Source organism: Rhineura floridana, chromosome 22 (assembly GCF_030035675.1).
Source record: "Rhineura floridana isolate rRhiFlo1 chromosome 22, rRhiFlo1.hap2, whole genome shotgun sequence".
Lineage (NCBI taxonomy): Eukaryota > Metazoa > Chordata > Lepidosauria > Squamata > Rhineuridae > Rhineura > Rhineura floridana.
This window is the reverse complement of record NC_084501.1, coordinates 2,481,428-2,505,488: the sequence shown is the minus strand read 5'-3', so window position 1 is coordinate 2,505,488 and position 24,061 is coordinate 2,481,428. Positions and strand designations below refer to the sequence as shown.

Sequence of the window (24,061 nt, the reverse complement as noted above, 5' to 3'; positions counted from 1 at the left end):
CCAGATCAAAGCGTTTCCATTAGGCACATGTGAAGGGGGGATGGGTTGATCTGCCGATCAGTTGCGAAATCTCTTTGAAGCTGAATTTTTTAAAAAATGCACTCGAGCTGCTGCCTTCGGGTTTTACAGTAAAAAGGGGTGGGGTTTGACTAGCGTCATGTGCCCCCATTTTTGGTAGAGGCAGAGATGCACTGGAACCTGCAGAACACAGAGTGTGTCTCTACCCAAATATTTTGGCTGCTTTTGAAGCGACTAGTGTGCCCATAGCCCCACGGGTGCAGTTTGAAACAAATCTGCATCCAGCTGCACATCTTTATCATTTGATTCATTCTTACTGTATTGACTCTGTGTACACATGAGTGGGCAGAGCAGGGTAGTGATGACCAAACTGTTTTGAAGTCAGTGTGAAGCTGGTTTAAAGGGAAAATGCATCCTATCTCAAAACTGCCAGATTTTGGAGTAAAAAGGGGTGGAGTTTAACTGACATCAGGCTTATCTACATGGTGGTTTACTGTGTGTTTGGTGTTACTTGCAACTGTTCACATGATGTTACTGGCAAACAGAAGCTATCACGCAGTTTCCCCCCGTAAATCCGTACTAACCCAATCCTCTGATAATACAAAAAGGGGAGGAAAAAAGTCTTCATTCCATCTCTCTAGTGCTTGCAGATGCTTTGCTCCGATGCTTTTAGGTGGGTGTGTCAATTGTTCCCCTCTCCATGCCCACTGTCTCCTCCTCCCTTAGTTCATTTTGTTTCCTGTGGGCTGACAAGCAACTTCCGGTTGCTCTCCTCTGTTCTGCTGCCCTTTTTTATGTTGCTGCAAACAGTGCCTTTATCCTCTTTCCCCCCTAACTTGTGTGCAAAAGCGTAACACTGCTCAAACAAAGATTTGTATTTCAGCTGTATCCTACCAGCCATAGAGAGGGAATGCAGAGATATTTGCGCTTCTGGCATTTTTTTAAAGGAGCTGGTAGAACAGCCTGAGCATGCTTGGCCACCTAGCAACCAGAGGGAGTAAAAATGTATAATTAGAGGGTGGGGCCACAAGGAAACAGTGAGACTAATCCTTCCCAGAGGAATGCCTACTTGTGTGAATGGGAAGAAGCGATTGGCAGTTAACATTGAGCAGGAACTGCAGACAGTGACAATTGATAGCGAAGGTAAAAGCAGTGTCTTTGCTATGAAGAAATGGTCCCATGTAGATGAGCCCATCGTGTGTCCCTGGATTCACAACACAGAGGAGGAGAACCACTGAAACCAGTATAACTGTGAGTGTGTCCACAGCCTTAGAGAGGCAGGCTGCCATTGATCCTGGCGGTAGTGTGTAGCCATCATCATGATGACTAGCAGCCACTGATAACCTTATCCATGGATTTATTGCATCCCTTTTTAAAGCAATTTCCAGGGACTAAGGCTGTGAACACAGCAGTCACTAGAGCAAAGCGTTTCCATTGGCCACACTTGGAGGGCAATGGGTTTATCTGCCGATCAGTTGCGAAATCTCTTTGAAATGGAATTTTAAAACAATGTACTGTTGCGCGCCTCCCCAATCTCTGAGCTGTGAGATCTCAGGGGTCCCTGCGCTCATCCAGGGTTTGGTTTCCTTTGGGAAGAAGGTCAGTGGAGATTGTCGTGTCTTTATGAAATATGGTTTGTTTATTTACACACTTTCCAACCTGAGCTTAGGATGGAGGGGTTCAAGGCATCAGCAGTCCAATATCCAGCTTTTCCATCAGTGTTACAGGAGGCATCCTAAAGCCATGGTGCAGACAGCCAGTCTCTCTGCCTGCCTCCAGTTCCCAGCCTTTCTCAGACGCAACTCCAAACACACACTAAAAACACAAACCTCTCCTAGCCGCCAGGAGTGGGGGGGAAGGCTCTCCTGCAGAGTTTAAATGACAGAAGGATCTTCCTGGCTTATTCACCAGTTGCTGGGCACCTGAAAGACCCATTAGCAACCTGGCCACACTATTAGCTTAACAAAAGAAATTCATCTGCCCAGCAGAGCCAGCCCCAAGGCACAGGATTCCAAATCAGAGGCTGGAAGGGGACCCACAGGGATCATCCATTCCAACCCCCATACTCATCGAGAGGATGGGAGTCTCCAGGGTCCGGCTTCTAACCAGCATATTTATCAGCCTGTGGGTAAACCAGATCATTGTGCTCCACCAAAGAAACCACCTCGCCCAGGAGCTCCCAGCCATTTGGGTAGCCTTGCCAGCCTGAACAGCCCTGTGGACAGCTATAATGAAGGGATTAAGCCATGGCGGATTCAGCCACAAGAGATCAGCCCTCCTCCAACAGCTAATTTGGATCGCTCCAGTGACAAGGTGTATGAGAATGTCGCAGGCCTTGTGAAAGCAGTCATAGAGATGTCTAGCAAAATCCAGCCAGCACCACCAGAGGAGTATGTCCCCATGGTGAAGGAGGTTGGTTTGGCACTTCGAACTTTACTGGCAACCGTAGATGAGACCATCCCAGTACTCCCAACAAGCACTCACAGAGAGATTGAGATGGCCCAGAAACTCTTGAACTCTGACCTCGCTGAACTGATTAACAAGATGAAGTTGGCCCAGCAATACATTATGACTAGCCTGCAGCAGGAATACAAAAAACAGATGCTCACAGCAGCACATGCTCTGGCTGTGGATGCCAAAAACTTGCTGGATGTTATTGACCAAGCCAGGCTAAAATCGATTGGCCAGTCCAGGCCTCACTAAATGCTGAGGGCAGAGTTTGCATTGTGCAGTTTGGGGAGCATTGCTCACTTAATAGACAACAATTAACTTTCCAGCAGAAACAAGAATTGACCCCATCTGGGCCTGGATTTCCAGTAATTCCTATGGTGCTTAACAAAATATCACCTGTTGGTTCTTCTGTCTTCAAGCTTTTTAAAAATTGGCAATGCCAGGAAAGGTCTGAGATTGAAAACATGTCAATTTGCACAGAATCCAACAGCGGACACCCCAGTTTGAAATGTTTCACATCGAGTGGAATGTGAATATCTTCATTGGCCAAGGATTGTTATTATTTTTTAATGAATCTCACACCTTGAACTATCCAAGCTGTAGAACTGAGCAAAGGCATTGTGAAGAATTCTGGGAAAACTTAGGGCTGAGAATTCTTGCCCACAATATGCGAACTGTCCAGACTGGAATCCTTTTTTTATTAGAACACTTAAATGCCACAAAATGCTAATCACAATTTACAGAGAAAGAAGGTTTAAAAGCTATATTTTCAAAGTGTCTGTCATTTCAAAACAAACTAAAAGTCCTTTTCATCCATTTCTATCCCCCTTTCATGTGGATGTGAGTGAAGCATTGGATCGGAAAGTCTTGTGAACCGCCCGGAGAGCTTCAGCTATGGGGCGGTCTATAAGTTTAATGAAATAAATAAATAAATAAAATTGTAGGACACAACAGAGAACTTGTCTTTTTCACCGGAATAACATGCCAGTTTTTTTGTCGCAGGTGTTTTCCTTGGAAGCAAAAACAAGCTGCTTTGTACCAGAGCAACTCAAAGCTGCGTACTCATAACAGTACTCCAGCTTCTCCCTCCAAGTTTTACAGTACAAATGGGCGGGGTTTGACTAGCGTTGTGTGCCCTGTTTTCAGAAGAGAGAAGTGGAGACGCACAGGAACTGGCAGAACAGGGAGTGTCTCTCTACCCTAACTATACACTGTGGGAAGAAGTTCTTTCTGTGGTCTCTCCTGAATCTTCCAGCTTCTTTGGGTGACCGCTGAATACAGGGAGGGAAATCACTCTGGGTTCACTTCCTCCACTTCTGTTTGGTTAAAATAAAGAAAAGAAAAAGCTTTTTTGCTTGTAACGTCTCCAGTTTTCCAAGCATCTTCTTCCTCTTTTGCACCTGACAGCAACTTTGCCCATTGGCTGCTTGCAGCCATTGTGGTTAGGACCACATCAGGCCTGAGGCCTCGCTCGGTGACTAACGGGCTGCAGTGGGGTCCAAATCTGAAGCAGATATGGGTGAGGGCCAAATAAATGGAGGATTTAATAGAGATCCACTTCCCTCTATGCCAGGGGTGGCTTATCCCCAGTTGTGGGGCATGATCGGGCCCCGTAAGCAAATATTTCTGGTCCTCCAAGGCCCCACTCATTTCGGTGGCAGCTGCAGGAGAAAGGGGGGCAGGGGAATGAAAGTAGGCGCAGCACCGGGCTAGGCGGAGCACAGCGCCCTGATGGGGATGTAAATGGTCCTCTCCCTGGTCATCATATAGATCATTTTATGAATGGAGAACAACCCCTGCCCTGATCTGTATAGGAGGGAGGGGCGGTGTGCCTTCGTATGTCGGTCCTGCATGTATGTGTGTGTTTGTGTATGTGCATACAACTACAAACATGGTAACTGCAAATCCTGCATCAAGGCCAGAATGGGGAACCTCTTTGACCTTTCAGCTGGCTGGGGTGATGGGAGTTAGAGCCCATAACATCTACAATGTTGGCAGTGGGGCAAGAGCAACTCCTGTTTGGGTTCTTTTGCTTGTATTCCAGAAGGAAGATGGAGTGAGGGTCCTCCAGCTGGCTCGGCTTGCCTACCTTTACCTGTGCTGCTCTCTACCTAGCTTCCTTCCGTTGTAAACTGATATGCTCAGGGAAGCTGGCCTGCCCCTCCTTCCTTTGTCTTCTTCAACTGTCTGAGAGAGAGGAGACATCTTTGCTCTCTCTCCTGAGCCATGAGGGCAATATCTACATCTGGGCATTGCACCTCCAATTAGTTAGAACTAGTATGCCTTTCCTATCTACTATGTATTTCTATAAACAAAGTAGCTTTTCTCATTTTACTAAGTCTTAAGTCTCCGTGATCTCAATGCAGGGTGAAAACTTGCTTCTAAGGTAAATGCACACACTGGCACACGCCCAGCTCAGACCGCTGAGGATCTTTGCATATATGTACATATTTCCATAGCATGCAGGACCCCAAGAGCATCTCTCTCCCTGCTCAAGGCCTTGTCTGAGGTTCTTCCCAAGCCTCCTACCCTCACCTCTGTGCCCCTGTAAATTTTTCATTAACTCCCCGCCCTCGCACCAAGCATCAGTCCTCCCTTCAGGCAGGAGCCCCTCTCCCCCTGCTTAACCTACCCACCTCTGGGCCCTCTTGCTAGCCGGCTGCCTGGCCCACCCAGTCCCCTGCCTCTGTGCACACAGCTTCCCCTTTCCCCCAGCCCTGCATGTCCTCACTGCCAAGGTCAACAACCGAGATAAGCTCAGGGGAAGTCAAGCACTATTAAAAAATGACCATGGCAGAACATCAAAACGCAACTCATCTGGAGACAAAGGACAGAGATGAGAACAGTCTTGTTTTTCAGTGCTTTTAAACAATTAACAAGGAGCTCCCCTTCTAAAAGGGGCAACCCAGCAGGGTTTTAGTTGGCAAGGAACTGGCAGGGACCCCTCTTCAAAAGCTTCAGAGGTACCCGATTAACAAACATCCCAGGAGCCAAGAGAAACCTCAGGTGATCTCAAGGAGATGGGCCAGCTCTGGGTTTCTATGTCCCAAGAAGCTCAGTAGCCCTGCCACCTTTTGGTTTGATGGCAGCCCCTGAAAAGATCACGGCCAAAGCCTCAAGAAGCTTTATCGCATGTCCTCATTGGTGTCCCTGCTCTGCTGAGGCAGCAAACTTGTAACCTGGGCTTCACCTTTCATCATTCACTTACAGATTCATGGAATCATAGAGTTGGGAGGGGCCTATAAGGCCATCAAGTCCAGCCCCCTGCTTAAGGGTAGAATCCAAATTAAGCATCCCGACAGGTGGCTGTCCAGCTGCCTCTTGAGTGCCTCCAGTGTTGGAGAGCCCACCGCCTCCCAAGGTCATTTATTCCACTGTCATACCACTGTAACAGGAAGTTTTTTCTGATGTTCAATCAAAATCTGTTTTCCTGCAACTTTAGGCCATTATTCCAGGTCCTGCACTCTGCGACAATTGAGAAGAGATCCTGGCCCTCCTCTGTGTGACGACCTTTCAAGTACTTGAAGAGTGCTATCATATCTCCCCTCAGCTTTCTCTTCTCAAGGCTAAACATGCCCAGTTCTTTCAGTCTTTCCTCACATGGCTTTGCTTCCAGTCCCCTGATCATCCTCACCGCCCTCCTCTGAACCTGTTCCAGTTTGTCTGCATCCTTCTTAAAGTGTGGTGTCCAGAACTGGATGCAGTACTTAAGATGACTCCTAACCAGTGCCGAATAGAGGGGAATCATTACTTCATGTGATTTGGAAACTCTACTTCTGTTAATGCAGCCTAAAATAGCTTTTGCATCCACATTGCCCTGTTGGGTCTTAATTGCACCTCACTGCAGGGATCAGTAGCATCGTGGCAAATTCAGAAGTGCAGGATCCCTTCATGATAGTCACACCACACCACCTCACAGCCAAGCCCCCTGTTTCATCTCCCCTCATCTCCCTTGCTCTTCCTTTCATCTCACAAGTCCACACTCCACTACAACAGACGTCCCTAGGACCCAATCAGCATGAAAGGGGAGATTGTGCATTAACTACTGAGAAGAGTCTTCTCAGTGGCTGACTCACCTCCTTTCACTCTGAGTGGCTCCAATCAGCACAAAAGGACTTCTCAGTTGCTAACATGTTCCCTTTTCATGCTGATTAGCTCATACATAGGGACCTGGCTGGGCCTCTGTTCTCAAAAAAGTAACAGGTCTACTACGACCTCAGACCACTCCTGGCAGGATTTGGGAAAAATACATCAAACTTCAATTTCCTTTATGTTTCCCCCCCCTTCCCCCAGTTATAGCCAAAAGTATAAAAGTGTTATCTGGAGTGCTTTGGTTAATTACAATAATATGCAGAATTTTGGAATGTTGCTGCATTTGAGTGCAATCCAAAAGAGCTTCCGCTGATGTGTCAAAAATAGCAACAACATCCCAAACCCATTTGTGGGTCTCATGTTGGTGCAAATTCAAAAAACATTCTAGAATGCTTGGCTTCAGTGCATCCCAATCCGTCCAACTGACATGTCCCTAGAATTGTGCAGCTACTGCAAATCTGTGAAGTATCTGCCTCCAGAGATGTGTTATGGGCAGAAAAACAAACAGCCTGGTTTTGAGGCGTCTCATCGAAACGTCTTGCCTTGTCAAGCAGGACCAAAGGTGAGCAACAGGCTGCCACTCCAGATTGTCAAGGAATGTGACTGCCAGGGCTGTTTTGGCTATTAAGTGCTGTACATGTCAAGAGCAGCCAACGAGGTGTCCTCCAGATGTTGTGGACTACTGCTTCCATCATCCCCACCTATTGGCCTTGCTGGCTGGGGCTGTTGGGACCTGGAGTTTGGCTATTCCTGCTATATCATCATCATTGGCAATCATTTGTGGCCGAGTAAGATTGTCTTCCAAGATAAGGTCTTTAACATTTGGTTTGGTTTGGTTGGAAGACGCCTGTGTGTGAATTTGTTTTATGACAGAAAAAGGCTTTGATCCAATGGCATGGGTACCATGACGATTGGAAGTCTTTTATCTGCTGCAGCCTTCATCCGCCTTCACAGCCGTTGTAACATACACATTGTTATCCTCCGCCTGTTCTGCTGTTGAGGACTTTCTTGGATCGTTCTTTGTCTGGTTCCTCTCCCTTGACCTTACTGCCATGGGTGACCCTGCTGGGAGAACATGACTCCCGACGGCATCACTCACAGGGTTCATTGGAACACGCAAGCCCACTCACCACTACAAGGTGACGATCCAGTGAGGGGTTATTTTCCTGATATATGTACATAGCTAATATATAAAATATATAAAATAATACATAAAAACTAGCTGTCTTGTAGCACCCACCCAGACTGGTTAAATTATGCAGACTGTGTTAGGATAATCTAACCCCCTGTGTGAGAGAGATTCTCCTTCTAAGGAAGGGATGGCTAATCCCCAGTTTGGAAGCCTAATCTGTCCCCCGAAAGCAAATTTTGCTGCCCTCCCCCAATTATAGACCAAATTATATACCAAAATAGACAGCCCCAGGTTGGCAGGAGCCTCATGGCCTTGATGGGGATGCCAGTGTCTTTGGGTCACCTTTTATCACCTTTGGCTGGTGTGACAGTTGCAGCAGTTGCTGGACCCTGGGAGAGATTGACCACAGTCGTCCAAGCACTGCTGGCTTCAAGATTTGACGACTGCAGTGCACTCTATGAGGGGCTCCCCTTGCTCTTGGTCCAGAAACTATAGTTAGCGCAGAATGCTACAGCACGGCTGCTGGCAAGAATGAGACTCTGTCAGCAATTGTACCCCTGCTGAGAGATCTGCACTGGCTGCAAATTTTTTGTTGTTGTTATGCCTTCAAGTCAATTAGGACTTATGGCAACCCTATGAATCAGCGACCTCCAAGAGCATCTGTCATGAACCACCCTGTTCAGATCTTGTACGTTCAGGTCTGTGGCTTCCTTTATGAAATCAATCCATCCCTTGTTTGGCCTTCCTCTTTTTCTACTCCCTTCTGTTTTTCCCAGCATCGTTGTCTTTTCTAGTGAATCATGTCTTCTCATTATGTGTGCAAAGTAGGATAACCTCAGTTTCATCATTTTCATTTCCCCCCCATCAAATTTGTTATTGGGCTGAATTCAAAGCATTACCATTAGCATATAAAGCCCTCAATAGCTTAAGACCAGATTACTTGAAGGATTGCCACATAGGTGTCCACTTGACTGATTTGATCTGTAGAACTGGGACTATTACAGGTACCACATGATGTTTAATCTGACATGCAAACTGATTCTTCAGTGTGGCAGTGCCTATACTCTGGAACTCCCTGCCCATTGATATTAGGCAGGAACCTTCGCTGTATTGTTTCCAGTGCCTGCTAAAACTTTTTTGTTTAGGCAAGCCTCCTCAGCCATGTAATTTTGACATGCAATTTTTGTCATGCAATGTGTGTGTGTGTGTGCTGGCTTTATATTTTGATTAAAAAATTTTATCAACTTTTTAATGTTTGCTTTTATTTTATTTTTATCGGTATTTTAGATTGTTCTTTGTAAATCGCTTAGAGGTGTTCTATCAAATAAGACTTTCTGTCAAGTGATATGTATGTTTTGTTAAATAAATACATTTTAAAATGGTCAGATTGCCCCAAATCATTCACCCCCACCGCCACCACCAGCAGCCTGTTTGAGACATACCAGCTTTACACTTTGGCCAAAGCCACTTGGACATGCTGCCCCCAGAGGGTTGACTGTGGGTTAGCATGACCCTTGGCTTGAAAAGTGTTAGTTAGGAATGGATTCCATCCTGCATCTCTTTCGGCAATTATTACTATTTTATTTTACTCATTTATACCCTTTCCCCCAGAACTGGGACTCAAGGCGGCTTACAAAAAATTAAAAGAAATACAGCTAAACACATATAAGTAAAACGTACAGAAGTTAAAATGTAATTAAACTATCTATGGAATTGAAACCATTGAAGACATAGCAATTCAACACACACACATAATAAAAATCAGTAAACAGCACCCTGTTAATAGCCCTTGCAGTCAGTTCCCAAAAGCCTGTTGGAATAGAAAAGTCTTCTGCTGCCGATGGAAGGACAGCAGGGAGGGAGCCAGTCTAACCTCCCTAGGAAGGGAGTTCCAGAGCCTGGGGGCAGCCACTGAGAAGGCCTCTCCTGTGTTCCCGCCAGACATGCCTGTGAGGGTGGCAGGGCCAAGAGATAGGCTTCCTCTGATGATCTCAGAGTTCAGTCAGGCCGCCCGGACTTGAGTTTGGTGTGAGCCGCTGGCGGGGCGTTGCTACCTGGATGAGAGCGGAGCTATGGGCGTCGGATGGCAGGATGGCGGGTCATGGGCGGTGAGTGGCGGTGAGAGCGCCACCGGAGCCAGCCCCGACTGCAGTCCTGGTGGCGGTGAGAGCGCCATAGGAGCCAGCCCCGATAGCGGTGCAGTCCGGTGTAGGCCGCCGGCGCTCTCTGGCTTGGAGCTGCGACTCTGCGTGGGCCGCTGCCGGGACGGCGTTGTCCTGGCAGTCTTGGGACGTTGCTGCCTGGATGAGAGTGGAGCTGTGGGCGTTAGACGGCAGGATGGCAGGTCATTGGCGGTGAGTGGCGGTGAGAGCGCCACAGACAGTCCCGACAGCAGTCCGGATGGTGGTGGGAGGACGCCGAGGAGATCTGGCTTGGTGGTGGTGAGGAGGTGCCGAGAAGGAGTAGAAGGAGCGGCTTGGGGGCGACGTGAGAACCACGGAGAGGCCTTGGAGAGCTGGCAGTGAGTGGCGGTGAGAGCGCCATGAGAGCCAGCTCGGAAATGACCGTGGTGGAGAGAAGGCACCGGAGAGATTGGCTGCTTTTGCTGTTGTGTGGGTGTTTTTAATTGTATGTTTGTTTTGTTGTTGTGTGTTTGAATGAGATAGTGTGGATGTGTTTGTATGTATTTATGTCTATTTTTATTTTTATTTGCTGTTGTGTGAATATATTGTCTGTGCTTAAGTGTTTTAAAAATGTGCCTGGGAGAGCATACTTTGCACTTAACAGGGGGGCTTTCGGGGGCCCCAATTGGCGTAGTGACGGGTAATGGGAGGTATGGCGTTAGGAGGAGAACATGCCAGGTAAGGGGAACTCGCCCCAGACAAGTTGTGTCTGTGCCTTGTTCCGGTTCTCCTCAAGGCCACAGAACTGCTGGTTGTTCTATCAGCCAGCCCTTAGATCTCCAGGTGCTGCTTTTGAACGCCAGGTCGGTATATAATAAAACCTCCCTTGTCCACGATTTAATTGTGGATGAGGGTGCCGACCTGGCATGTATAACCGAGACCTGGGTGGGTGAGCCGGGAGGAGTTGCCCTCTCTCAGCTTTGCCCACCTGGGTATTCGGTGCAGCACTATGGTAGATCTGAGGGCCGGGGAGGCGGGGTCGCTGTGGTCTATAGGAGTATTTTCTCGCTCACCAGGCATCCTGTCCAGACGGCAACTGGTCTAGAGTGCCTCCACCTTGTGCTGGGCCAAGGAGACAGACTGGGAATCCTGTTGGTGTACCATCCACCTTGCTGCCCAACAGCTTCCCTAGCTGAGCTGACAGAGATGGTCTCAGGGGTGTTGTTGAGGTCCCCCAAACTTGTGGTGTTGGGGGACTTCAACGTTCATGCCGAGGCTATCTTATCTGGGGCGGCTCAGGACTTCATGGCCTCCATGACAACCATGGGGCTGTCTCAATTTGTTACTGGCCCAACGCATGTGTCGGGTCACACTCTTGATTTGATCTTCGCCACTGGTCATGGAGATGGTGATCTGAAGGTGGGGTGTTTTTCATCTACTCCATTGTCATGGACAGATCATTGCCTGCTGAGTTTTAGACTTACGACGACTCTTTCCCTCTGCAAGGGTGGAGGACCTATTAAGTTGGTCCACTCCCGGAGACTCATGGATCCTACTGGTTTTCAGAGGGCTCTGGGAGTTTTTCCGGCTGATAGTACTGGCGCTCCTGTCGAGGCCTTGGTCGAACTGTGGAATACGGAGATGACCCGGGCTATTGACACGATCGCTCCCGCGCGCCGTCTTCGTTGCAGAGCTCATACAGCTCCGTGGTATACCCCGGAGCTGAGAGCGATGAAGCAAGAGAGAAGGAGGCTGGAGTGCAGATGGAGACGAACTCCAGACGGATGCAATTATGCTTTGGTAAGTGCCTCTACTAAGTCGTACATAAAAGCGGTAAGGGCAGCGAAGAAGTCTTACTTCGCTGCTCCTATTAGGACATCTCTTTGCCGCCCAGCAGAGCTTTTTAGGGTTGTAAGAGGACTCTTACATTCAGGTCCTCAAGATACCATTGAAACATCTGAAGCTCGCTGTAACGACATTGCAGGGCACTTCCAAAATAAAATCGCATGCATCCGTAGGGACCTAGACTCTGATGTTATGACAGTTGAATCCACTGAAGTGTCCAGAGCACGGTCTTGTCCTTCATTATTGGATGAGTTTCAGTTGGTGCAGCTTGAGGAAGTGGACAAGGTGCTTGGAATGGTGTGTGCGACCACGTCTGTGCTGGATCCTTGTCCATCTTGGCTAGTGAAGGCTAGTAGGACTGGTACCACCGGCTGGGCTAAGGAAGTGATAAATGCCTCCTTGAGTGAGGGAGTAGTCCCTAGTAGCCTCAAGGAGGCAGTAGTAAGACCTCTTTTAAAGAAACCTTCCTTAGACCCAGATGACCTGAACAACTATAGACCGGTGGCGAATGTCCCCTTTTTGGGCAAGGTTCTAGAGTGGGTGGTTGCCGGTCAGCTCCAGGCGCTCTTGGATGAGACCGATTATCTGGATCCGTTTCAATCCGGTTTTAGGCCTGGTTTTGGCACTGAAACAGCCTTGGTCGCCCTGTACGATGACCTCTGTCGGGAGAGGGACAGAGGGAGTGTGACTCTGTTGATTCTCCTTGATCTCTCAGCGGCGTTTGATACCATCGACCATGGTATCCTTCTGGGGAGACTCGCGGAGTTGGGAGTTGGAGGCACTGCTTGGCAGTGGTTCCGCTCCTACTTGGCGGATCGTCACCAGAAGGTAGTACTTGGGGAACATTGCTCGACACCTTGGACTCTCCATTGTGGAGTCACTCAGGGGTCGGTTTTGTCCCCCATGCTTTTTAACATCTACATGCAGCCTCTGGGTGCCGTCATCAGGAGTTTTGGAGTGCGTTGCCACCAGTACGCTGATGACACGCAGCTCTATTTCTCCTTTTCATCCTCTACAGGTGAGTCTGTGGATGTGCTGAACCACTGCCTGACCGCGATAATGGACTGGATGAGAGCTAATAAACTGAGACTCAATCCAGACAAGACTGAGACACTGTTGGTGAATGCCTTCCCTGCCCAGATGGTGGATGCTTACCCTGTTCTAGATGGGGTTACACTCCCCTTGAAGGAACAGGTTCGTAGTCTGGGGGTGCTTTTCGATCCTTCCTTGTCTCTTGAGGCGCAAGTGGCCTCGGTGGCAAGGAATGCATTCTACCACCTTCGGCTGGTAGCCCAGCTACGCCCCTATCTTGACAGGGATGACCTCGCCTCAGTTGTTCATGCTCTGGTAACTTCTAGGTTGGATTACTGTAATGCGCTGTACGTTGGACTGCCCCTGAAGACAGTTCGGAAACTTCAGCTAGTGCAAAATGCAGCAGCCAGACTGCTGACAAGGGCCAGCCGGTCAGCACATATAACACCTGTTCTGGCCCATTTGCAGTGGCTACCCATCTGTTTCTGAGCCAGATTCAAGGTGCTGGTCATGACCTATAAAGCCTTACACGGTGTGGGACTGCAATATCTTGTGGAACGCCTCTCCCACTATGAACCTACCCGGTCACTTCGCTCAGCAGCTAAGGCCCTCCTCCGGGTACCAACACATCAGGAAGCCTGGAGGACAGTTACATGATCTAGGGCCTTTTCTGTAGTGGCCCCTGAATTGTGGAATAGCCTCCCCGAAGAAATACGCCTGGCGCCGACGCTGCTATCTTTTCGGCGCCAGGTTAAGACCTGGCTATGCTCCCAGGCATTTTAATGTGTTTACTTTTATATTTCTGTGGTTTCTGTTTGTGTTTATTATTGTTCCGCTGTTTTTATTATGATATTTGTATTTTAATCTTTTTGTACACCGCCCAGAGAGCTATTCGCTATGGGCGGTTTAAAAATGGAACAAATAAATAAAAATAAATAAATAAATAAATAAATGGGAAAGATAGCCTGGACCCTCAGCAACCCAAGGAGAGGTCATCCAAGGGTCTGGCATGCATTGTCCTCAGTATTCAAATGACGCACAGCTCTATTTCATATAATACCAAGGAAGTTGTTAGCTAATAAATTGAAGCTGAATCCAGACAAGATAGAAGAGAGGGAGGTATACTCTGGCACAGGGATTCGGCATGTTTTGGATGGGTTAGGAATCACCTTTGCAGTTTGGGAGTGCTGCTGGAGGATGCAACTGTACCCCTAGATAGCCAGGTGGCAGCAGTGGTCAGGGATGCCTTTTCTTGGCTCAGGTTGATGTCTGTTCCTGAAGAAGTTAGATCTGTCTTGGGTAACGCATGCCTTGCTAACATCAAGATTGGGTTACTGCAACGCCCTCCACATGGGGCTGGTTCCAGATGGCAGTAGCAAGGATGTTAGTGGCTGCATGACTCCCAGGAGACACTGTGACACAGATCTTGCAATATTTGCTGCACTGGGTGCCAATTTGCTTCCAGGCACAATTCAAAGTGTTAGTGATGGATTCCTTTTAAAGCCCTCAATGGCTTGGGATCAGAATACCTGAGGGATTGCCTCATCCTCTTACCTGCTTCCCTAGAACAGAAGGAAAGGATCCTTCTCTGTGTCCCATCTCAGAAAATCACATTGAAATTAACTCTGTGTGGCAGGAAATGAGACCTGAGAACAGATCATGGAGAAATTGGGTTCAGTTCACATTTTCATACAAACCTACCCTAATTCACACTTCCTGAGATCAAACCTGAACTGAAAGATAGCTCTTTTTAGTGCATAATATTAGGGAAAATCTATATTAGAAGGGTGCACTTAAATGCTGATAAATTTTCATGAGAACTTAAAAAACAAACCTCAAATCTGATGCACAAATGTGGCAAACTGAACTTGATTCAATGGACAAATGAGAAATGGAGCAAAACCAACATGGTCAGATCCATCCATCCTAGACTTGAGTTAGAGCCTTTCCCAACCTTTGGGTCCCCAGATGTTGCTGGACTACAACTCCCATCAGCCCCAGCCAGCATACCAATGGTCAGGAATGATGGGAACTGTAGTCCAGCAACGTCTATGGACCCAAAGGTTGGGAAAGGCTGTTTAGAAAGATCATGAACTCCTTCCTGTCTTTACTGCTACCTTTTGCTTTGGGGTACACTCAGAACCGCCCATTCACAGCTGCTAAAATCCTGTATTTCTGAACCATTTTCTGTGGGGCAGCAACGACTTCTCAAAAGGGGCTTAAAGTGAACCAAGAAGTTCCTTCTCTAGACAAGGAGTGTGTCACTCTAACCTTCTGTGCAAATCATGTCGGTCATTGCTATGACTTCATTCATTGGCTAAAACCACTGAAAAGGAGGAGCATGAGAGTTTCTTATGGGACCAATGAGCACAATAGTGGCTGCACATTTTGCATCATGTTTTAGGTTCTACAAGGGCTAGAGACTTGCCTTTTCACTTAAAATGAAAGCTAGGTATCTGGGGATCATGGTTCATTGGGAGGGCAACTCTCCCCACTTGCTTCAGACTTGCACAATCTGCTTTGGCTTGTTTACTAGAACCACTCAGAGCCACTTGCAAAACCGTTAGCTCAGGAACAGGCAGGCAGGCACTAAGAATGAAGGAACAGGGTGCAGATGAACCTGTTTGAATTTGTGATCAGTACCAAAATCAAGCTCCCACGTCCTTCAAAATACAGACCCACTGTTAAAGACCTTATCCTGGAAGACAATCTTACTCGGTCACGAATGATCGCCAATGAATGAATGAATTAACTTATTAGCACCTCTGCTATTCAACTTGTATCTTAACGCTATAGTTTCTTTTCTATCAGGTCTGGAATCCTTTCCCCCTCATCCAAAAGACAAGGATTGTATGCTGACAATGCCAGTCTTCTTCCATACACACCGGTGGGGATGCCTATACTTTTGAGAGCCTTAGGTTTATATTGTGCTAGGGAACTCTTACAAATCAATTAGTCCAAAACTAAACTACTGGTGTTTGGAGACAGAAGGCAGAAATATCAACGGCAGTTGGGCAATCAGCAATTGGAGCAAGTCAACTCTTACAAATATCTGGGTGTGATGTTTAACGATTCTGGATCGTGGTCCATTCATTTGAAAACTGCCACATTAACAGCCAATGTAATGGCTAATATGATTTTCTGCTATGCGGCTGGACCAGACAATAGGCGAGTGGTGACCCTCCTTGAGTGCTATAAGACTTAGCTGCTGCCCCAGATGCTATATGGGGCCCCTGCATGGGCACATTCAGATATTGCTGCTTTGGACTCAAAACAACCTAAGTTCCTGGCAAGAGCTCTGGGAGCTCCTAGGTCAACTCCTAGGGCAGTTCACAGAATCATAGAGTTGGAAGAGGCCTCTAAGGCCATCAAGTCCAACTTCCTGCTCAATACAGGAATCCAAATTAAAGCATACCCAATAGGTGGCTGTCCAGCTGCCTCTTGAAGGCGTCCAGCATATACTGGATGTACGTATGGAGCCCAGAAAGCAGCCATTTATTATTAGCTGAAGATAATTTGGCCTCCCCCCCTCATCCTAACAGTAGATGAGGATATGGGACCAGAATCATGGGCTACCAAAATTTGTCGGATAATTTCTCATTTGGGTTTCTCAGGGGGCTATAGTGGCTACAAGGGGCTATAGTGGTGATCGTTGGGAAGTCACAGGGCATTTAAGAGATGCTGACCTTTATTTGTCCATGTGTCCTCAAGGGGCTTTTAATAAGTGTAGACTGAACACTCTGTAACTGATGAAGGACAAGGGGCACCACAATGGCCAATGTAAGATGAGCTGACACTGTCCTGCTGGTGGCCAGGAGTTAGAGGACTTGCTTCATTTTCTTCTAGAATGTCCATTCAATCTTAAGAGTTTGATATCTTGACCCCCTTGTTGCTGGTATTGGAGATAATACTTTTAAAAACAAAATTGTAGTTTTATGGGCAGGAACAGATTTCTATGTGACATACCAGGCTGCTAAATGTGTTAAACTAGCCTTAGAGAGGAGGAAAGCTTTCATTGCCCCTGGTGATGGTATATGCCCTTAGCTCTAAGTTTAATTAATAATTAATTTTTACAGGACTTCAGTATATTTTATATAATTGATTTATGTCATTTTCTTTTAATCAATGTTTTAATCTCTTCTTTGGGTTTGTTTATTGTTTTGGTGCATATGCAAAAAAGCATATTGTATAATAAACTGAACAAACAAGATGATCCAAGAGCTAACTCTTTCTTTCACTTTTTGCAGTTGCTTAGAGCAGCAAATATCACCTCCGTGTCACCTCCGTGGGTGCTCAGTGAAAAAGCTATTTTAAAATGCTCCCAGGAAGTGGCTGTAGGTCATAACACAGTCTGTTCTTGGGAATTGTATATAGAGAAAAAGATGGCTGCCCCATGTATCTTTCTTTACATACAACATCCTTGTAAGGATATGAGGGACACTCTATGGGAAGAGAGATGCCTGTCCCCATAGGTAGAGCCATAAGACATCCATCCTTTTCTCTGCATGATTTCCCAGGAAGGAACTGGACATTATAAAATAGCTTTTTACCATGTACCTACGAAGCAGGTGGCAGCTGCTCTAAGCAGCTATAAAATGTTAAAAAAAGAAAGAAAAGCAGCCCACCCAGTAAATCCCAGTGCAGACCTATGTGTGGATAAGATCCATGTCCTCAGCTGTGCATGGGTTGGAGGGGGGGGGGAATTGGTAATTCACTCCACACCATGGAGCGAACCAGCATCCTCCCCACTGCAACCATCGATGCTTGCCTGCCCCCCCTCCCGCCTTCCCCTCGCCATCCTCAGGGCCTCCAGGTCATCCACTATGTCCGGAGTCCAGGTCTAGTCAATGCCAAGGACAGCACCAAGGAACTTGAAGAATTTCCACATGCGTTTGGGCACCAGAGCCAGACTGCTTCACTTTTGACCCCCTAAACGACACAATCAGCAGGATTGCACAGTGATGGGTCTGTACCACTTAAGCATACCAGCTGGTGATTGCATGTTGGAACATTCCCTTGTGCCAACATCTTGTTACTCATAAGGAATCTGTTCTGTCAGGGAGATGGATTTGAGCAGCCTTTCCCTCTGTCCCCATCAGCTTGCCTTCTTTTAGAGGGGAAAATATTCAAACGTGCAATTTCTCCCCCTGCAGCCAGAACAGGTCCCACCTGATTCTATGGATTGCGTGGCTGGTCCATCCCATCCCACAGCTACCAGGCAGGGGGCCAAGACACGGATGTTTACAATGCGGAAATGGACACCGCAGCTGTTAAGTCACATGGTAATGCTTGTGCGAGTTAATTTTATTGTCCTATTTCGGAACAGGAGAGAGAGAGAGAGAGAGAGAGAGAGATTCTAGGATGAGGAGGGACTGTGGTGGATTCAGAAACCCACTTTCTGTGGGAGAGTTTCTATCTAAGTGATTATATTGTAGCTGTGGAAGGAAGGGGCTGACCCCAATTGGCTGCATCCAGAGATGAGGCAGAGTCATCAATCCTCATCTTCTTCAGCTACTTCCACTGGTGTGCAGTAATAATCAAAGATGGTCTGTCGTCCACTCTTTGCATCCATATACATTTGAAACGTGCATTGTTCTACCTGAAAGTAGATGTAGAAGGAGATGGAAATCAAAGAAACAAACAAGTTAGAGAGTCTAGGATGTGCTGGGTTTGCTAATTTCAAGAGGCTGCTGCCTCAGCCTTTCCCAACCTTTGGGTCCCCAGATGTTGTTGGACTACAACTCCCATCAGCCCCAGCCAGCATGGCCAATGGTCAGGAATGATGGGAATTGTAGTCCAGCAACATCTGGGGAGCCCAAGGTTGGGACAGGCTGCTTCTATCTTACTTTACATTTCCTTGTCTTAAAGACATGCCCGATACCTGCCGGATTAGGGCTCTCCCAAGACAGGCTAGAAACTCTATGATTGCACCCAGCAAACACAGAGATGGATCACAGGCGCAGCGTTTGGCAGCCAGGGAATATCAGCTCTCGTTTTTACAAGGACCCTCCCTGTTTCTTTATGCTCTAGAGTTGCAAAGAGGAAACAACCCAAACCTTCCGTTTGAATGTCTGTGGAGAAGTGGCTGGCTGAGTCCCAGGAATCCGAGGGAGGGGATAACAGGATTTCCCAGCCATCCCAGAGAATGGGCTTATTTGTTATTTATTTATTTATTACATTTCTACCCCGCCTTTCTTTCCATGCTAGAAACCCAAGGCGACTTACATGTGGTTCCCAGGTGGTCTCCCATCCATGCACTGACCAGACCTGACCCTGCTTAGCTTCAGCAGGGAGCTGGCCTCATGTCTGGCTTCAGGAGTCCTTCACCCTCCCTACAACTAGGCCAATCTATAAAGCAGACAAGGGCCGGCCCTACCATTAGGCAAAGTGAGAGGGACTCCAGAGGCAGCTGGTTTTTCCGTGTAACAACTGGGCAGCAAATTGTCAGCTTTAATTCACTAATACTGGTATTTTTACAGTCAGGAAGAGGTGCTTGTGGGAGTTTCCTGCCTCAGGGATCAAAATAAGATGTCCGGCTTTAGGTATTTGGGTACCTTGAGCTTGGGAAAGTTACTTTTTAAAACCACAACTCCCATCAGCCCCAGCCAGCATGGCCACTGGATTGGGCTGATGGGAGTTGTCGTTCAAAAAAGCAACTTTCCCAAGCTCCTGGGGGCAGAGCATATCACACTTCAGGCCTAGTCAGCCTGCATAAGGCTTCAGTTGGCTGTGCAGAGACATCTCGATGCAGCGGCCTCTTAGCAGGCCCCTCGGAGCTGTCCAGGGTCCTGTACATGACAGACGCTGCCTGCTTTCCCTGCAAGCCTCGAGGGCCCACAGAACTGCACAAAGCATAGGCAGCACATGAGCACCTCTGAAGCTTGGGTGCCACTGGTGAAAAGGCCCCATCCCTGCTTGGTAGCCAGCAGCCACCATGGCTAGTTTTTACTTTCACTGCCAGAGGAAGTATGCCCCTGAATACCAGCAGCTGGGAATCACAAGTGGAGGAGAACTGCTGTTGCATTCAGGTCCTGCTTGTGAGCTTCCCAGTGGGGGCATCTGACTGGCATCTGTGAGAACAGGGTGCAGGGTGAGCCTTTGGCCTGATCCACTTGCAGGGCTCTCCTTGTGTGTGAGTGTGTTAGGCCCATTCCAATGCCACATGCTCCAAGTAAGCCTGCTCCTGCCATCCATGTGCCTAGGATGGGTGTCTGCTTTGCAAATGCAGCTGGATGCTGAATGAAGGCCCCTCCCTGCTGGTGCTTGCTCTGTATGCAAAGGTGCCAGGGGTGGGGCTAATTGGAGCATGTGACAATGGGGCTGGGCTGGCTGGCACTGCTCCTGTTCATGAGATGCTCTTCTGAATAGCCTCATGCCACAGAGAAGATCAGGTCTGCTCTAAACACTGGACATAGAATCATAGAACAGTAGAGTTGGAAGGGGCCTACAAGGCCATCAAGTCCAACCCCCTGCTCAATGCAGGAATCCAAATCAAAGCATTCCCGACAGATGGCTGTCCAGCTGCCTTTTGAAGGCCTCCAGTGTCGGAGAGCCCACTGCCTCTCTAGGTCATTGGTTCCATTGTCGTATGGCTCTAACAGTTAGGAAGTTTTTCCTGAAGTCGTCGAAATCTGGCTTCCTGCAACTTGAGCCCATTATTCCGTGTCCTGCACTCTGGGACAATCAAGAAGAGATCCCGGCCCTCCTCTATGTGACAACCTTTCATGTACTTGAAGAGGGCTATAATATCTCCCCCCAGTCTTCTCTTCTCCAGGCTAAACATGCCCAGTTCTTTCGCAGACAATGCGAGCCTGAAGTGGTTAGATAATTGGGGAGGCAGGGGAATGGGATATGAGGAGTTTGGGGCATTGGCAACTGCCTATCCACGTTATTCCACGGTTATTCTGCAGGAGGACACATGCAGGACAGAACTTTGTATGTAGAAGCTCTCAGGTTTAGCCCATGGCATCTCTCCATCTAGATGGGTCTTGGGAAGCATTGCTGGGAATAATCCCTGCCTGAGATACATTATGAAACTATACAAGTATAATGTACATTTGGACTGAGAGAGGACCATACCACGTCCAAGGCCAACAAAGATGGTTAACAGCTACATGCAGCCCAATTAAATGCAGAACAAAACCAACGGTGATCTCACCTCAGGCACTGGCAGCGGCTGGCAATCTCTCAGATCTGTTAACGCTCGATCATCCAGGTGGCCGTAATACATGAGGCTATCATACATCATAGGGGAAGGCATATCTTCCCTTGTGCAATTGGTCTTCGTCACATACAGTGTGATGCTTGTCACAATCCCAACTGCTTTCTGGAAGCAGAGAACAAGAGGCATTTCAAGTGTAAGTTGCTCACCCCCCTCTTCCCATTCTTGACAGACACATATACCCAAGGTGACTCCCTGGGGTGGGGGTGGGGGGAAGAGACATTGTTTTGAGCCAAGGCTTAAGGTCCCAGGAAATGCTTTTGAGGTCAGGGTCCAAGCCTCAGAATGTGCTAAGGAAGAAAGATGTAAGAAAGGGCATCTAAGCATGTGCAGAGTGCCATTCTCTCACCACTAAACAAATTCACCCTGCCTTTACAACAACCTTCACCAGCCTGGTGCCCTCCAGCTGGAGGCTGGCAGAGGCTGCCTTACATGGGCCTTAAGGGGCCAGGGCAGAATATGGAGAGTCATAGGTGCAACCCCCTCAAAGCCCCTTCCCTTTTAGAAACTAAGCATTATCGTTATTTTTTCAGCCATCCTGAGCCATCCCCCAAAAGTTCTTTTTCAGACCTTTGACTTCCCTAGGGTTGTTCCTCCGCAGCCCCCTGGCCTAATGGGCAGAGGAAAGAGAGAGTTTTGCTCTTAAGCCCCTAGAACTCTATCGATAGAAAAGCAAAGTTTGGATGATCCCACTTAGGAAAAACTCCCTCGGATGCTTCCAGGCCGGCTGTGGATCCTAGAGGTACCCAGTCATTACTGTCCCTCTATATGCTGCAGGTAAAATTGCCATTGTCTTTGCAGTGGGCCTTTTCTGTGTGTATAACCTGCTATGTTCCATTCATACTACTGGGTGTAACACAGCTGTGCGGGCAGAGAAAGGGCCAGCCTCCCCAAACCTAACTTTTTTAAAAAATAAAAAATTTAATTTGTGCAAAAGGAATTTTATAGCTAAGTGATTTTCCTGATTACCTTCAAGACTTGTAAAAATGTTGTATAAAAAACTTAGGAAGTGTGCTATGAAAAACTGGAAAAACACATTGCTAAAATGGAAGATAGCCACAGGTTGGAGAAGACTGGTGTTAAGTAAAACTTTGGATTATTCTGTTGCATAAGAAACATGGCAAATCCACCTCTAGGCCAGGATGGACTCCCAATCGTCTCTGGCTACTGGACACGTGCCTGGGTGATGGGAGTTGGAGCCCAACAACATCTGGAGGGTCTCCAGTTCCCCCTCCCCACTCGATGCCTTCTCTGAGGATTTCCCCAACCCCCTCATCCTCATCTCTGTGTCCCTCTACATTTTTCTTTAACTGCCCCCCTTTGTCCAGTGCCAATCCTCCCTTCAGATACATGCTCCTCTGCCCTCCCACATCATCCACCTACCTCTGGGTCCTCTTCCTAGCCGCCTTCTTGGCCCACCTAGTCCCCTGCCTCTGTGCACGCAGATCCCCCTGGCCATGGGCTGTGTGTAGCCTCACTGCCAAGGTCAGCAACCAAGATAAAGCACAAGGGAAGTCAAGCACTATTAAATATGATTAAGACAGAACAAGGCCTTCAAATGCAGCTCACCGGAATGCAATTATGTCATCAGTAGCTGCATTATTTCAAGGTCCTTTTCGACACTTAATGAGAAGCTGCCGTTCTGAAAGGGGCCATTCACCGGGGTTTGTGTTGGCAACGCTTGGTGAGGGGCATTATCCAAGTGGACTGAAGGTACCCAGTTTGCAAACATCCCATGGGCCAATAAACACATTGCTAAGATGGTGATTGGAAAGGTAATGGGGATCAGATTTTTAAAGACAAATTTAAATGTGTTTTTGTAACACTCATATAAGCACTAATGTGTAAATATATAGCCAAAAATGTATTGGAGGAGCAATTAAAACTTTGACGAAAAACAGTGATCATCATTGGAATACCTGGCGGAATAGATAAGGTGTGCCGAGTGCCAACATGCAAAGCACACCCCTCAGGGGAGAGAAGCACTAACAACAGTACACACCCGTGGAGACTGCACTGTCGTTCTTTTTTTTTTAAAAAAAGTCAGATTTTCTGCTGTCTGGACAAAAGATGACCTGAGCAGGGCAATGATGTCATGGAGCTGCCTCTTAAAAAGTGAGCGGAACAAGCCAGGCCATCCCTCTGGAAGCGCCTAGAGATGAAGCACCCTCTGTTTATGCCAGGGCCTGCTTTATTTGTGTTTTAGGTAGCTGGTATTGGAGCAAGCAGAGGAAAGAGAGAAAGACAGAGTGTATGCACGGTGCATGGTCTGTGCCGAGAGCATCAGAATGGGAAGAGCTACACAGAATGTGGAGAGCAGAAGAGAGGAAATACCTGCAGCCCTCCAGCTGTTCCTGCACTCCAGCAGCCAGCATGGCTAATGGTCAGGGACGTTGGGCACTGGAGTTCAGCAACATCTGGAGGGCCACCCCTGGTGGGCAGGTATTGGTGGGCAGGGAGTGAAGGGAATCCAGGGAGCCCTCTGGGACACTCAGAAGCCGGACTGGATCCAATCCCAGCCTAACCATCACGACTGGGTTCTCCGTTTAAGGCCTTTGCCATCCTGAGGGCTTGGAACGCCTTCTCTCATCAAATCATGTCTGGTGACTATCTTGGAGGGAGAAGAAGCCAGGCTGCAGAGCCACATATCCCAGATGGAAAAAGCAGCCGGGAGCCAGGCTGGCTCTCCCTGAGGTGGAAGGAGAAGGGGGACCAGAAAGGGCATCTCACCTCCCTGGGACTCTTGGGGCACCTCCTCATTTCCCTTACCTTGACTGTATAATGGGTATCTTCCAAATGTTTGTAGAAAGGGCCAGGGCTCCGATTATTAATGTACCTCATGGCGTCTTGCTTGAAGGATTCCATTCTATAAGTGTATTCCTTTGTTTCTTCCAGCATCCGTCGCTCTTGGCTTGCCCTTTCCTCCAGCTCTTCATCCGTGGGGGGCAGTGACTGCTCGTGACAACAGCTTTTCTTCATCCCCCATGCCGGCTGCCCCAGAAGCAGGGCCCACCCAAGGAGCAGCGGCAAACACAGCCCGGAAGCGACCATTGTGGCAAGGATCCGCTGGGACTCAGAGGCTGCCTGGCTAGAGGGGAAGCGCCCGCAGATATAGGGAGGAAGAAGGCCCCACCCCCTGGTGGCTCC

At 47.9% G+C, this 24,061-nt stretch overlaps 1 protein-coding gene and 1 long non-coding RNA gene across 2 annotated transcripts; one reads left to right on the top strand and one right to left on the bottom strand.

Annotated features, from left to right (window-relative positions):
* The first annotated feature begins 1,079 nt into the window (after window positions 1-1,079).
* On the top strand, window positions 1,080-2,722 carry LOC133375145 (focal adhesion kinase 1-like). Its single transcript, XM_061606710.1, has 2 exons — window positions 1,080-1,161; window positions 2,093-2,722. Exons 1-2 carry the CDS (start codon window positions 1,080-1,082, stop codon window positions 2,719-2,721), a joined length of 711 nt encoding a protein of 236 aa, XP_061462694.1. The 3' UTR covers window position 2,722.
* Window positions 2,723-17,981: 15,259 nt separating this feature from the next.
* Window positions 17,982-22,424, bottom strand: LOC133374836 (uncharacterized). Its single transcript, XR_009760000.1, has 3 exons — window positions 22,298-22,424; window positions 20,852-21,019; window positions 17,982-18,292 (listed from the first exon to the last, which is right to left on the bottom strand). It is a non-coding gene; the product is annotated as an uncharacterized LOC133374836 (long non-coding RNA).
* Window positions 22,425-24,061: the final 1,637 nt, after the last annotated feature.